The sequence below is a fragment of the Rhyacophila brunnea genome, unplaced genomic scaffold, assembly GCF_057557595.1.
Source record: "Rhyacophila brunnea isolate RB1 unplaced genomic scaffold, BYU_Rbru_1.0 scaffold_9, whole genome shotgun sequence".
Lineage (NCBI taxonomy): Eukaryota > Metazoa > Arthropoda > Insecta > Trichoptera > Rhyacophilidae > Rhyacophila > Rhyacophila brunnea.
Genome location: NW_028233361.1, coordinates 25567804 through 25581644, shown reverse-complemented (window position 1 = coordinate 25581644; position 13841 = coordinate 25567804). Strand labels below are relative to the sequence as shown.

General features: G+C 31.3%; 1 protein-coding gene across 1 annotated transcript in view; it reads right to left on the bottom strand.

The window, feature by feature from the left end:
• Positions 1–11905, bottom strand: part of LOC147063430 (uncharacterized) — a 31093-nt gene extending 19188 nt beyond the window's left edge. Inside the window, exon 1 of the mRNA XM_085959414.1 lies at positions 11416–11905. Coding sequence (XP_085815540.1) covers positions 11416–11461 — 46 coding nt within the window. The 5' untranslated portion in view covers positions 11462–11905. The remainder of the gene's footprint in view (positions 1–11415) is intronic.
• Between the last annotated feature and the right edge of the window lie 1936 nt (positions 11906–13841).

Sequence of the window (13841 nt, the reverse complement as noted above, 5' to 3'; positions counted from 1 at the left end):
TGCTATTATCACTTCTTTAATTTTATAATTGTAATTATTAAATACATAATTTTCAGAGAAGTACAATTGTTTGATTCGGTTACTTTGACAAATAAATTTTCTTTCGAATTTGGACAACCAGCATTCAGAGTATCAGTAGGCAAAGCATGTTCCATGTTTATTAATTTTAGCCGTCGGGGCTTAAGTAACCATCTGTTTTACAATGCATTTGTTGTTACATTTATTTTCATAAATCTATTTTTATTAAATTATTAATCTCTCTCCAAAACCAATGTATACAACGTTTATTTTTTTGGCACGATAATATCAATGTCTGTAATTATCTTTTTATTTTAATTTGGAATCACTCATTTGAATGCAATGTGTTTACTATTTTATGCGATACGCGGTGAAAAAAATAGTTAATTGTTTTGTTATTATACAAACTGTATTATCGCTACACCGAATCTTTAAAATGTTTGTCGGTATTATCACAAGCATCAACGTAAATTTGCTAAATTACTTTCAAAAATGTATTCAGACAGGTAGAGGATATTTCATATCGCATGCGAGTAAATGAATTATTGGTGCATTATGAAAATTGAAGAAAAACTACCGTTTCTGCAACTGGCACGGATATCTTGAAGGTTTTTGATTTTGATTTGTACAGATGTTTATCTAGTCAAAGAAATTACATGTCTGTTTGGCAAAATAAACTATTACATACATGAAATAATATGACAAATCAGACAATAATAAATTTAGAGCGATTATATAAGCCAATATTCAATAAAATATAAAATTATTTTATAAAATGTGTCAAATAAAAAGATTTTCATGTAGGCATGAGAAATTATTTATACGTTATAAGCTGGAAGTGAATCATTTTTGTGAATCAATTTAATGAGAGAAAAAAACAGTTGATTCGATTTTTCACTTATCGTGGAGTAAAAGTTAACACATTACGCTTTTGATCGATGAGTTAAAATCATGGATGGAATAATTAATAATATCAGGATAAGTATTTACACTCTTAATTCCAGGATTGGTAAAAAATGAAATCTAGCTCAATATAAACATGAATTTTGGTAAGTATTAAAAAAACTCAAAATATTTTTTTTTATTTAGTGATGTTTTTATTATGATTTAGCATGAAAACATTTAAATAGTGAAGTATATTTTTTCCGACCGTGAAATTTCGAGATATTTTCATGTATTCTTTGAGACAATCTTTATGCTATCATTTCTGCTGTAATGACGAACGGAAAATAATGTCTACATGTAAACAAATATAAACTGTATAATTTATTAAAATAACCATCCAGTAAAATATGGGAAAGTAGGTGTAGTTTTTTTCCATTAAAAATATAAAGAATAACGTAGAAAGGGATACGCATTTTTTAAATATATTTTTACCTTATTATTTGAAAATTTTTATTAAAATTTATAGTTCACAAAAATAGTTTTTTCAGGTGAAAATCATATACTTAAGTTAAAAATTAATCCCAGAATTCTGAGATTTGACAATTTTAAACAATCCCAGAAGTTTGAAATCAATAAATCGAGCAGAATTCTGAGAAGTTGAGATTCGAGATTCAGGGATTGTAAACCGTTGTTGCAACCTGGCTGAGATAAATAATACACATGCTATTTTTTCAATACCTACTATAATGTATTTGATTCCTGATCGCAGGTTTGCCAGATCTATTTTTTTGAATATGTTCCTAGCTTTCAAATTAGATATTCTAGAATATAAAAATAAATATACCATACAATATATATTATTATGATGACCAAATTTGTGTTTACATCAAAAATTACAGTTGTATTAGGCAAGTAGGTGTTTGGTAGTCTCTAAACGGTATAAACAATCATATTATATTCTTCAATTCTCGTTTTTGTAAAAATAATTTTTAATTAAGAATGTCCTGAATTTTATTACTATTTGATATTTTTTATGAATATCTTGAACGCAAATAATTTGAATAATTTGTATATATGACGTACAGATAGTTTTTTTCCTAACTTAAGACCTCGTAGGTACGTACCATAATTCATAATTTGGAATAATCGATTAGAATATGTTTGATGGATCATGAAAAACTATAATAATACATCCTATAATACTATTGCTTTTAACTGCTTTACACGGAAGAACCATGCGAGGACTTGGTTTAATTATTCACAACCGTTTGACGTAGCAACAGCGGCTCTACGGTTAATGCGTTGCGTAGTGACGTAGACCATGCAACAAGACACAAATAATTACCTCACTGTTTCATTTATATTGTTACAACCAATTCAAAGGAGGGTTATTTTTTTCTGCAATAAATTGTTAATGTTAATATGATATAGCCATTGAAATATTTTTTAAATCAGGCGGAGGCTATTAATATCTTGATTCAGGATGTTATTAAGTAGATTATATAATTCCGCAAGCTATTTCACCCACGATGGTCACGCGGCTTAAGGGGTGGCCTATATCATCGTGGTTCCCAGGTTCGAATCCTGGGTCTGGCATGTACACATATTGTTTTTCAATTTGTGTATGAGTCAGAGTATGGACCTAATAGGTTAAGCAAGTGGCTGAAATCCATTTTTCGTAAAAACAAAATCTGTTAATACAAACCTCCACTCTGTGGAGGCCCATATGATCCTATTAGGATCGGACATGGTCGAAAAAACAATTTCACATTCTGAAAATTGTTAAGGTTGCATTATATAAATACATATTTTATAGCCAACGTCGCAACATGTGTTATTTTATCGCCTAAGACTTCTGAAAAACAAGGCACTCTCAAAATAAAAACGAAAACTATTTTTTATATAACTTTTCTGTACCCAGTATTAATGTATGGATAAGAATACTGGATAATCAATACACAGGACAAGATACAGATGGGTATATTTCATAGGACAGTGATGCGAAGAATCTTTAAAGTTGTTTAAAGAAAATGGAATTTAGAGGTTTAGGTATAATGAATAACTGGGATATGAAAATATAGAGTACGTAAAAAAAGCTTGTTCCGTCGAAATTAAGATGGTTGGACTACGCCACAGGAGATATAAGAATGCTCGGTTTAAAGCAACTGGAAATTGTCGCCGTTGGATTGTCCAGGTGGATTTTTTTTGATAATACCAAGATCTACCAAGGTTTATGGTGCTATTATAGGTGATCATTTTCAGCACAGTCCAGTATCATATAAAATACGTCCAGAAATTGCATTTTAATAGTGCTTGTGAAAACATCAAATAGAGAAAAAACTTTTGGTTGACAAGAGGATGTGTAACAAATATTAGAATCGCTTCACAAATTTTTATTGCAGAAAAAATCGCAGAAATGATTACCTTTTACAATAGATGTCCTGAGATTATCGATATCTACAGGATACTCTATTTCGTACAATATCGGCGCATCTATTATATACATAAGGCTGCTATCGGCGGCTATCGAGGGTAGTTTATTATATGTATGTATTGAGGAGGTTAATTGTTACAGTAACTTAACCGTGTCATCTGTCAAAAAGTGCTATGTTTTGACAGCACCTCTATTTACTGTGTTTTTTTAGAGCAAGATATACAGTTTTGACAGCTTAAACGGCTAACTTATTATAACAATTATAATATCTCAATACATAAATATGATAAACTGACCTCGATAGCTGCCAATAGCAGCCTTGTGTATAGAATATATGCGCTGAAAAGAAAAATGGTTACTTTTTCCAAAAAAGGTAATAGACATCTGACACAAATCTTCAGTTCAGTATTAATTACATACAATATGTATTTCTAACAATTCACTTTTTCATTTCAATTAAAGCAACAATAAAATGAACGCCGCCCGGAAATTAACCTCTATGACAATGCAGATAGGGTTAATTTTCTGACTCTTTCATCTATATTTATCTGTTATTGCGAAAAAATATTTTTTATGGAATGATTCAGGTAACTATTTTATTATCATTGTATTTTTCATATACTTTGTCCATATTATAATTAATAATTACAAGATAAAAAGAACTTTTTTTATGCAACGTTTTTAAATTTTCTGTTGAATCATATAAACTTGACTTGACTTAAACGATCAAAATAATTTGTACTTGATAGAAATACTGAATAAACATAGAATACTGAAATGTCATTTTGACATTTCATATTGATTTCCATAGTAACGCACGGATATATTAATAATTTAGTTGCTAGGACCCCAGACCCCTAGTAACCAATAATAGTGTTTTACTTTTTATGCATTTCTTCCAAAATAACTTTTCATACAAAACAGAATTAACTGAAAATGAATTTAAATCTACTTAAAAATGGCTAAAAGTATTAAAAGAATGCATTGGCATCGTGTTCTGATATATTCAAAAATTTTCAAATGTCTAGCTAGTCGGGAAGTTAGTTAAAAAAATATTGCAAGATTTGCACTGGATAAACAACCACCGGACAAATAAGAATACGACCTAATAAAAACGTTGTAATATATATAATATAAATAGAAGCTTTTCTTGGCGATATTTTGACAAGTTTTAAGTGAAGATATGGAAGTTATAGTGCTATATTAATATAAAATAGATAGTATTATGAGGCTGCGGTTTCCCTACCCACTTGACCCTTGCGCTAGATCCAAACATTTCGGAAAAAACAAGATATTTTGCGTTTATATGCACGGAATTGGACTGCATGATACTGGCGATTAAAATATTTATTTATTTTTATTTATTTATTTATTTGAAAAAGACACGTTAAGTAATAACAAATTATTAATTCAGGACGTTCACAACATGACATTTAGAATAAAAATTACAAGTAATCAGTTCGGAAAATCAGAAAAAACAAAGTGGAGGAAAAAAGAAAGCAAAAATAGTTTTATTCAAAAGAAATAAAATTTAAAAAAAACAACAATGATTCAAAAAGTACAAATTAAACAATAAAATAGAATTTAAAAAACAGAATATATAATGGATCGCCAACAATATCTACATCTCTAGGGAGTGCATTGACCAACCGCACAGCCCTCGCTATTGGTGCCTGGTGGGCCTGATATGAGGAAACAGCTTTCACCCAAAATAGGTCATGGCTGCGACCACGCATGTAATTGACGGGTGCGTAAAAATTTAAATTTTCTAGAATATCGGGATTGAAAATGATTCCACGTGAGAGCAGGGAAAAATGCTTTAAAAGCAGAAGTGATCTACGAGCTTCAAGAGAATGAAAGGCGAGCATGCCTTGAAGAAAGTTAGTCGGAAAAGACTCGTTTGAGATGGTGTCAAAAGGAAAATAATTATAAACTTTAAAATAGAGATGACGAAGAATTTTTTTACATCTTTCTACACAACCACTGCCGCGTTTTTCACTTAGATAACCAAAATAATTTTTCGACAAAATTACCCTTGAATAGTAAAAGCATGCATGCATATTATATTGACGTTTCTATTTTCAAGTAGTTGAGTAATAGTGTTACATTACGTGATTGATTGATACGTTGTTGTTATACAAGCTTAGCGTGCACACATGTGTATAAACATAATTTATGCTACAGTGTGGATTTATCCGGACCCGACAGGTGATGTGACCTAATGGTACAATGTAATTTTTTCAGTAAAGGCCAAAAAATAACATAACCCTGACATTTAAAACGCGCGCGGTTTTATTTGAAATGTAACACTCGTATTTTAATATTCGAATGCAAAAATAAATCACGAAATAAGCGAATTGCGAATGAATTTTGTTTTTCTTTATCTCTATTGAAAATATTGTGTTTTACACTTATTCACATTGCCTTTCGAGTCGATATATTAATTATTATCAAGTGCAAATGAGTCGGCTATTGAGTAATCGGGGAAAGTACAATTTGTACCTTTAATTACATAACAGATAGCACCTGGTATAATTCCATCCATATCTTTTTGGCACCTCGCTATGTTGTAAATAATAAATCGTGCTTGCTACGCAAAGTTATGGTGGAGTAATATGCTACGTTAATTTTTACAACATATTCGAAACAGGCTTAATTAGATTATTCCGACGTACTGTAATATTTGTAGAATGATTGATTATTAGTCATTAGTTTAACTAATATGTACAGGGCCGAAAGAAATTGAAGTTAATGGCCCATCAATCCAAACCACACCCGGTCTTAATCGGGCATATCACAGAACCCTGCGTTTGGATGTGAAGCATCATTTTTATTTTTATGACTGGGAATGTCTTAGGAGCAGTTACACAAGTCTAAGGTCGCCATGCACTCAAATATGCTTTGACTGAATTTACATGACTTTAAATTAAGGTATCCATGGGCGAGATGAGGACGTAGAGGCAATATTAAAAATTGTAGTAAGTAACAAATTAAAGCTAATACAAAACTGCCGAACATTCTAAGTGAAGAGATCTTTACGTTGGCAGTATGACGCCGCAAATTTTCTAAATGCAAAAAATTGGCCTTTGTGGCAACCAGGTCAGACGCTCCGATATGCCCAACAGCTGGTTGAACCGATTTGAGCAGCTTTTCCGTTTCTATACACATTTAGGAAATTCCCAGAGGATGTGGTTTGCATCCTGTATTTCTCTGCCACATGGACATGTTGAACGGATAACAAGACCAAGCTTAAAGAGCCTGCCAGCGAAGCCACCATGCCTAATCAAGAATTGACTGGTGTAATGATCTGGAGTCAAAGCAGTTATCTTCATTCACTATTTGACATTTGAAAAAAAAATATGTGTGCCTGCCTTTGGTGGAGGCATCCCATTTTTTCTGCCTGGCCGGAAGACAATAGAATGCGGATAACACCATAGATTATTTTATTGTATTTTGTTTTTGGGTTGTGGTCATACATTCCACCTTCTCATTCTTTCCGCCATGTTTCGGTCTCGTTGCAAAGACCATTCTGAAGGGATATCGAAGTAAATAGTTAAGTGCGCAAGTGCGCGATGAAAATACAGCAGCAAAATCCAATAATACTTAATCGTAAACGTCTCATGCAATCATAAAATTAGTTGAGAAATGAATCGTACAAATTCAAAAGCATAGCAGAACCGCGATATAATGGACTAATGCGGGTGAGGGTGGTGTAAAAAACATAATAATCTATCATTTTGGATTAGGTTTTGAAATGCCACTTCAATTTGTTCCAGAGACAATTTTTGAAAATCGGATGTGCGCGGTATTTACGATGCAGATATGGCCCCGAAGGCCGAAATCTCGAATACCGAAATCCAGAACGCTGAAATCCCGAATGGCTGAAATCCTGATTGGCCGGAATCCCGAAGGCCGAAATCCCGAAAAATAAAAAATGATTTCGGCCTTCGGGATTCCGGCCATTCGGGATTTCAGCGTTCGGGATTTTGGCATTCGGGATTTCGGCTTTCGGGGTTTCGTCCATTCGAGATTTCGGCCATTCGGGATTTCGTCCGGCACCCGGTGAGAGGCGCTGAATTAATATATACATTTAATCTTTTGGGTCAATAGCTATTGAAGCGTTCACACGAATTGTGTATTGCTATCTTGACAATGTTGTGAAAGACAAATCTACTACTAACGCAAAATTTGTGGAATTAAATTCGGCGTACATATTAAAATATTAATATTAATAATAACAATAGCATATTCTAATGGATTTAAATTTAAGTTTTGTACTATTCCATTTGAGTCGGTTTTTGCGACCGGGTTTCGCCTTTCGGCATTTTCAGGCGCTGTGTATACTCACCAAAGGCAAACACACACTGTCAATGAACACTCTTAACTCTAACTTATATAAAAAAATAACACAATAAAGTAGGTAAAAACTCCATTACCTACCTATTAAGTCAAGGGTCACAATTGGAATAGAACAAAACTTAAATCCATTAAAATTTAAATTCAAATCCCATCAAGTATCTTCGGTCGAGAGTATTAATATTAACAATAACATATTATGATTACTTAAAACACAATTTTATCTGAATTTTGTAAAGTTATATTATACTTACCTATAGATCGTGGTACCGTATGGATGTCACGGCATCTTCAGGTTTATTTATACGATATGTATTATATTATGTGGTAAACACATCGCACAAATAAAGCCTGAATATGCTGAAGGGCGAGACCCAGGTTGTATAAATAATCAATATCAATGATTTGAGCAAGTTAAAAGCAAAAAGGTTATGTTCCATTTTTAAATCGATCAAATTAAGCCAAATAATTTTATTTTAAACAATGGTTGAACTATTTCAGTAAACTTTACAATAATATGATATATTAATATTTATAAAGTAAAAAGAAAAAATATTTTTTTTGTAATTAATACCAAGTAATGACCATTTTATAAAATAATCAATATAAATTTCAAAATCAATCTAATTTCCATCAAATATTCCATGATATTTTTTTTGTATTAAACGAATGAATACAATATATTATTTTCGTTAAGAGCGTACTTCAGTGAAACGGCAAATAATTTTCAACAGTAAGTGCGACAAAATTTCTCACTAGTCGCCAATCGGAGACCGACAGTCAAGGTGTCCTCACGTCGATTTCTTTTGTCATGGCGTCGGATGAAAATATTCTTTAATCGTGTAAAGATGACTAAAAAACTTTACGTAAAAAGAAAACATGTCAATGAATATACTATTATTATTAGTAATATAACAATAAACATAACATTAAATGGACGCATGTTGGATTTTTATGACAAATTGTATTTCGTTCGGCACGCGTCATTTGCACAATCCGCGCATCGCCTAGCCACGATCTTTTTAGACCATGCCACAACTGAAGTATAGCCTTAACCAATTTATGATATTGAGTAGAATGGAATCAAAGTAGGTTATTAATAATTTAGAATAGCCAGAGAAACAGTCACATTAAGGAGTCATTGAAAGAATAGTACTATCGATAATTCAATTTATTGCTAGTAAATTGTTAAAGTATCGAGTTTTGTATTAATAATTTTATTATGACAATATTCCTGCAAAGTAGAAATGAACCCTTCCAATCGATTCGATCAAACGAAAAAGAAATTAAATTTATCCGAATATAAATGGGTGGACTTGACAATGTATATCAGCAATCAGTTATATTTTTAGGCACGCTAGGTTAATGTGAGTTATTGTAAGTCATAAATCGATTCCATTTCATTACCGATTCTAAAAAGGTCGAATCATATTTTGAGACAATTGTTTTTTATATACATTTTTTTATTCATAAATTAGGTATATTTAATCAGTATCAATAAAATAATGCTCATTTGTATAGAATAGATTGAGAAGGAAAAGGTTTTTAAAATTTGTATTTGACGATAAAGGGTTATTAGCAGTGCTTGAAATTCAATCCTGGATATTCCTGGTAAAAATATGTGAAATTTTATTCAAAAAGCTTTTTTAATATTCATACCAAAATAGATTGTGAATTTTCGATTCTTAAGGGGTTGCTTATACCAGCAGAGGCACTTAGCGGAAAAATACGAAGCTTGCAATTTGAGACATTTTTTCGATAATTTACAATTTCAACTGTATTAATTAATAAATATGTATCTGAAAACATCAAAAAGAAAGACATATATTTTTAACTCAAAGATAAACTTACAATTACAATGTACAAAAAAAAAATCAGAATTTGTTACATATTTATGTCCCCAATTACGTTATTACTAATTTTTATTTTATGGTCATATTTATTATTAAAATTTAGTTTAAAAAGTTTTCTATTTTTTCTCGTACAGATTTTTGACTAATTCATAATTTTAATATTTTTGATATTCATTTAAAAAAACATCGATTTTTATAAAAATAGAAATGTGTATAACTTGAAATATTTTTTATTCCTCTTATTCTTATTTGATAATATGAGGGATAGTTCTTAGGAAACGTATGTTCTTGATCCAGACATATATTGAAAAATTTACATATTAGTGATATCCGTCTACTGGATTTGAACTGAGTGGTGTTCTGTCTACCACTCTTTTAAAGTTTGTTAACATTGTAACTTGTTATTGGAGAATAGCGGCACTGAATCGTCTGGGGCGTGTAAAGTTTCTGGAGGAGACCGAGATCCCCAAAGATTGTAGTGCCAAGAATAATGATGATTTTTTATATAATCATAAATTTTGTTATGCCGGGGCATTCTGGATACATGCTCAATGATATTAATTATCTCAGTACATTGGATTATTTTGCACACCGTCGTTGACTTAGTGATATTTCATGTGTCTTTTTTATCAGTTTTGAGCATTGATCTACTGCATATTCCACACAATATTTAAACATAAAAATTGGTGTTTTTCGTATAAAAATCTGTAAGAACTACTGTTATTAAAATATAGGTAGAGATCGCTTTTAAGTATGTATATAGAATATGTATTTATTACAATTATCTTCAAAAATATGCCAAACAATTTGATTGTTTTATTTTATTTAAACTTAAAGTAACAGTGCAAAATTTTTTGAAATTATTATTGACGTACACAAATCATGGTGTTTAGAAATTGGCACTTATTATATTGCAAATAAAAGTGATTTTTCCGTAAATGTTGTCTGTATTAATCTATATATTATGAAACAATAAAAAAATATGGAATAATTATTGTGGCAGACTAAACTATTTTTTACCATGTCCGATCGTAAAACAATCAGATGGTCCTCCTTGAGTGGAGAACAGAATTTTGTTTTTATGAGAAATGGATGTTAATCACTTGATCAACCCATTAGGTTCACACTCTGGTCCGAACACACACCGAAAATAAACATGTGAATTAGTAGGACTTGAGATTCAAAAATGGGATCCACGACATTATTAGGCGATGCGATAACTGCTCGGCCATCGTGGGCGCTAAATTTTAGGGTTGACAAAGTTTTTGTAAGTATTCATATTATTTTTCACACACTTCATCCAAATAATAAATCCTTCAATGGATTTAACGCTATTTTAATTGTAGGATAGGTAATTTTTGTATTCACCTGTTCATAATAAAAATAGCCTGATACATGATGAAAATAATTATAAAAATATTCTATAAAAAATATATGCCACTTGTTAGTAATAAGCAGATTAATTGTTATTTTCACAGTTTTAATTAGGTATATATTTTTTCAATTCAATCAATAATTAAAAGCACCCCAGTTTACCCATATGTTCTTTACAGTTTTATTTGTTCCACTGAATAATACGATATTGTGCACATATTTTAATATCGCAGAACCACCAAAATATACAAATTAAAATTAATAATAACAAATTTCCCAATTAGTCATGTTTATGTTTAATCAAATAATAATATGAAATGTTAAAAATATCAACAGTTCAAAACACACTTTTGAAACAGCCCTGATTTAATAAAATAAAATGTAATATTAAATAATACTCGAAGAACTGAGAAAATATCACCATTAATAATTGAACGCAAGTAAACAAAAGCTTAACTAAAACTATCACTATTGTGAAAATGAACCGACACTAACCTCGCTCTTCAGCCCACTGGCGCTTTTTTCTTTCAATGAGAGACATAAGTTTATTTATTTTGTTTAAAAATTAAATAAACATCTGGAAAACTCACACAACATATTAATTACACTTTCCACGCATTTCGCTCTGAAATCCGAAAACAGCGCGATGTCCGTAAATAAATAAATAATCATTTGCACTTTCTAACAACATGCGAACTCTTTTATTTCCTATGCACGAATGACGAATGAATTGCTAATGTACATTTTATAATTAAAATTAAAAGAAATTGTTACGCCGTTGGTCGCGAGTACTTGGTTAGTTTGTTACAATTAACGGGCATCAAATCGACTCGCTGGATAATGGGAGCGAAGTTTTCGGTTCAATCACCTTCGTTGCGTATATGTACATATACATATGTTACGTTACTATAGCACACAAAGACGTATACGTCTTCGGCGAAAGAAAAACACGTCCGCCATCGAGGGTTGTCCACCCTCTACTGGCGGAGTACCCGTGGAACACCGGCATGATTTGTTATTATGGTAGGAATGAATATTAATTCATACTAAGTATTTCAATTATTTTTAGTTATATTTTTGATCAAATTGTCGATTGCTTTATGGTAGTAACGTGGTTTATATATTACATAAGAATCAACTCAAATAAACAACTAACATTATTGTATTACTATGTTACAGTAATCATATTGACATACTATGTCAACGTCAAACATTCTAATCAGCACATATATTTATGTAGACAATGTGCGCAGACAGTTATTATTGTTTTTCATCGGCAACTAACAAACATTTTTATATGCGAAAATTTTCATTCATATATATATATGTACTACAATTAAAATATTTTAAAAGTTTGTAAAGAAAAATGGAAATGAAAATGAAGCTAATATATATTTTATTTTTCGAAATTAAGTGTTTATTTGTTACTGGATATAAACATTAGTAGATGACGATACGATGATGGGAAAACTTTTGATAATATAATTGTCTACCTGGAAGTGTTATATTATAAAAGAAAATGTTTCCATTTATCAAGGACATTTTTGACATAAAATGAGTTTTTAAAAGAAAATCTGGTGATATATATTAAAAAATATAACGACAGGCTTTGGAATGGACGGGGAAACTGCTTTGCGGGCCAAAAAGAGATCCTCATCAATGGCACTCAGCTCGAACAGATGAAAAGCTATATCTATCTGGGACAACAAGTGTCTATAGATGGATGTATATGTGATGAAATCGTGACCTTCCACTGTGCCTAAAGCGCAAAGTGTTCAACCAGTGTGTGCTTCCCGTGATCACATATGCGTGTGAAACATGGACCCTAAGTTAAAAAGAGATCCAGAAACTTAGAGTGGCACAACGTGGTATGGAGAGGTGCATGCTGGGCATAACGCGAAAGGACAAAAAGAGGAATGAGTGGATAAGGAAGCAGACAAGGGTTTGCGATGTAATAGAGTTTATTAAAAGCCTTAAATGGAGATGGGCTGGACACATTGCTCAAAGAAGAGACAATCGTTGGACAAATCTAGTCATCCGGTGGTATACAAGAAGTACAAAACGTCCGCAAGGTAGACCTAGAGGCCGCTGGATCGATGAAATGATAAAGTTCTGCGGAAGTACGTGGCAACGCAATGCACAGGACCGAGAGAAGTGGAAGCAGCTTGAAGAGGCCTTTATCTAGCAGTGGATAGATATAGGCTGATGATAATGACGGGATCAGCAGAGAAACAGACACAAGGCACAACTAATTGATCTAAAATTTGTCACTCGTTAATGAAGTAATTACGATGTTAAACAGAAAAATTATAATATTGTAAAGCTATTTAAAATGAACTTCATACATATTATTTTTGTAAAGTTTGCTTATAACACAACAATAAAAAGATTTACCGCAGTATACATTAATCATAACAATAGGTACCTAATTTTAGTCGAAATACAGAATTTGATTTCTAGTTTTATTGATTTCCATGTCATGTCGGTGAGTAGTTTTGAAATAATTGGGAGTAAGTGAGTTACTGCCAATGGTATGACTAAACAAAGTACAGACTGAAAAAGTAGGTAACGAGTATTCAGAAAATTGTAAGTACTTCAAATATTACAATCTCCCTGTATTATCAAAAGGTTTTTCCATTACCACGGCAACTAAAGGAAACTTATGAATATTACCCAATAAGTAAGGGGTCCGGAATCTTATTCAATACGCGTAATAGCACCTTTTACTGTATATTACTATAAAATATACTAATGGTTTCTTAACAATTTTATAGCAATCATACCACTCAGTATTAAATTAGTGACATACTTTATTATGTATGTTTTGTTGTCAAAACAAACCAATAAAAAACCGATAATGATGGTCAGCATTTCATCAATCATAATAATTATGATTTCTTAAATGCGACAATATCTCTTAT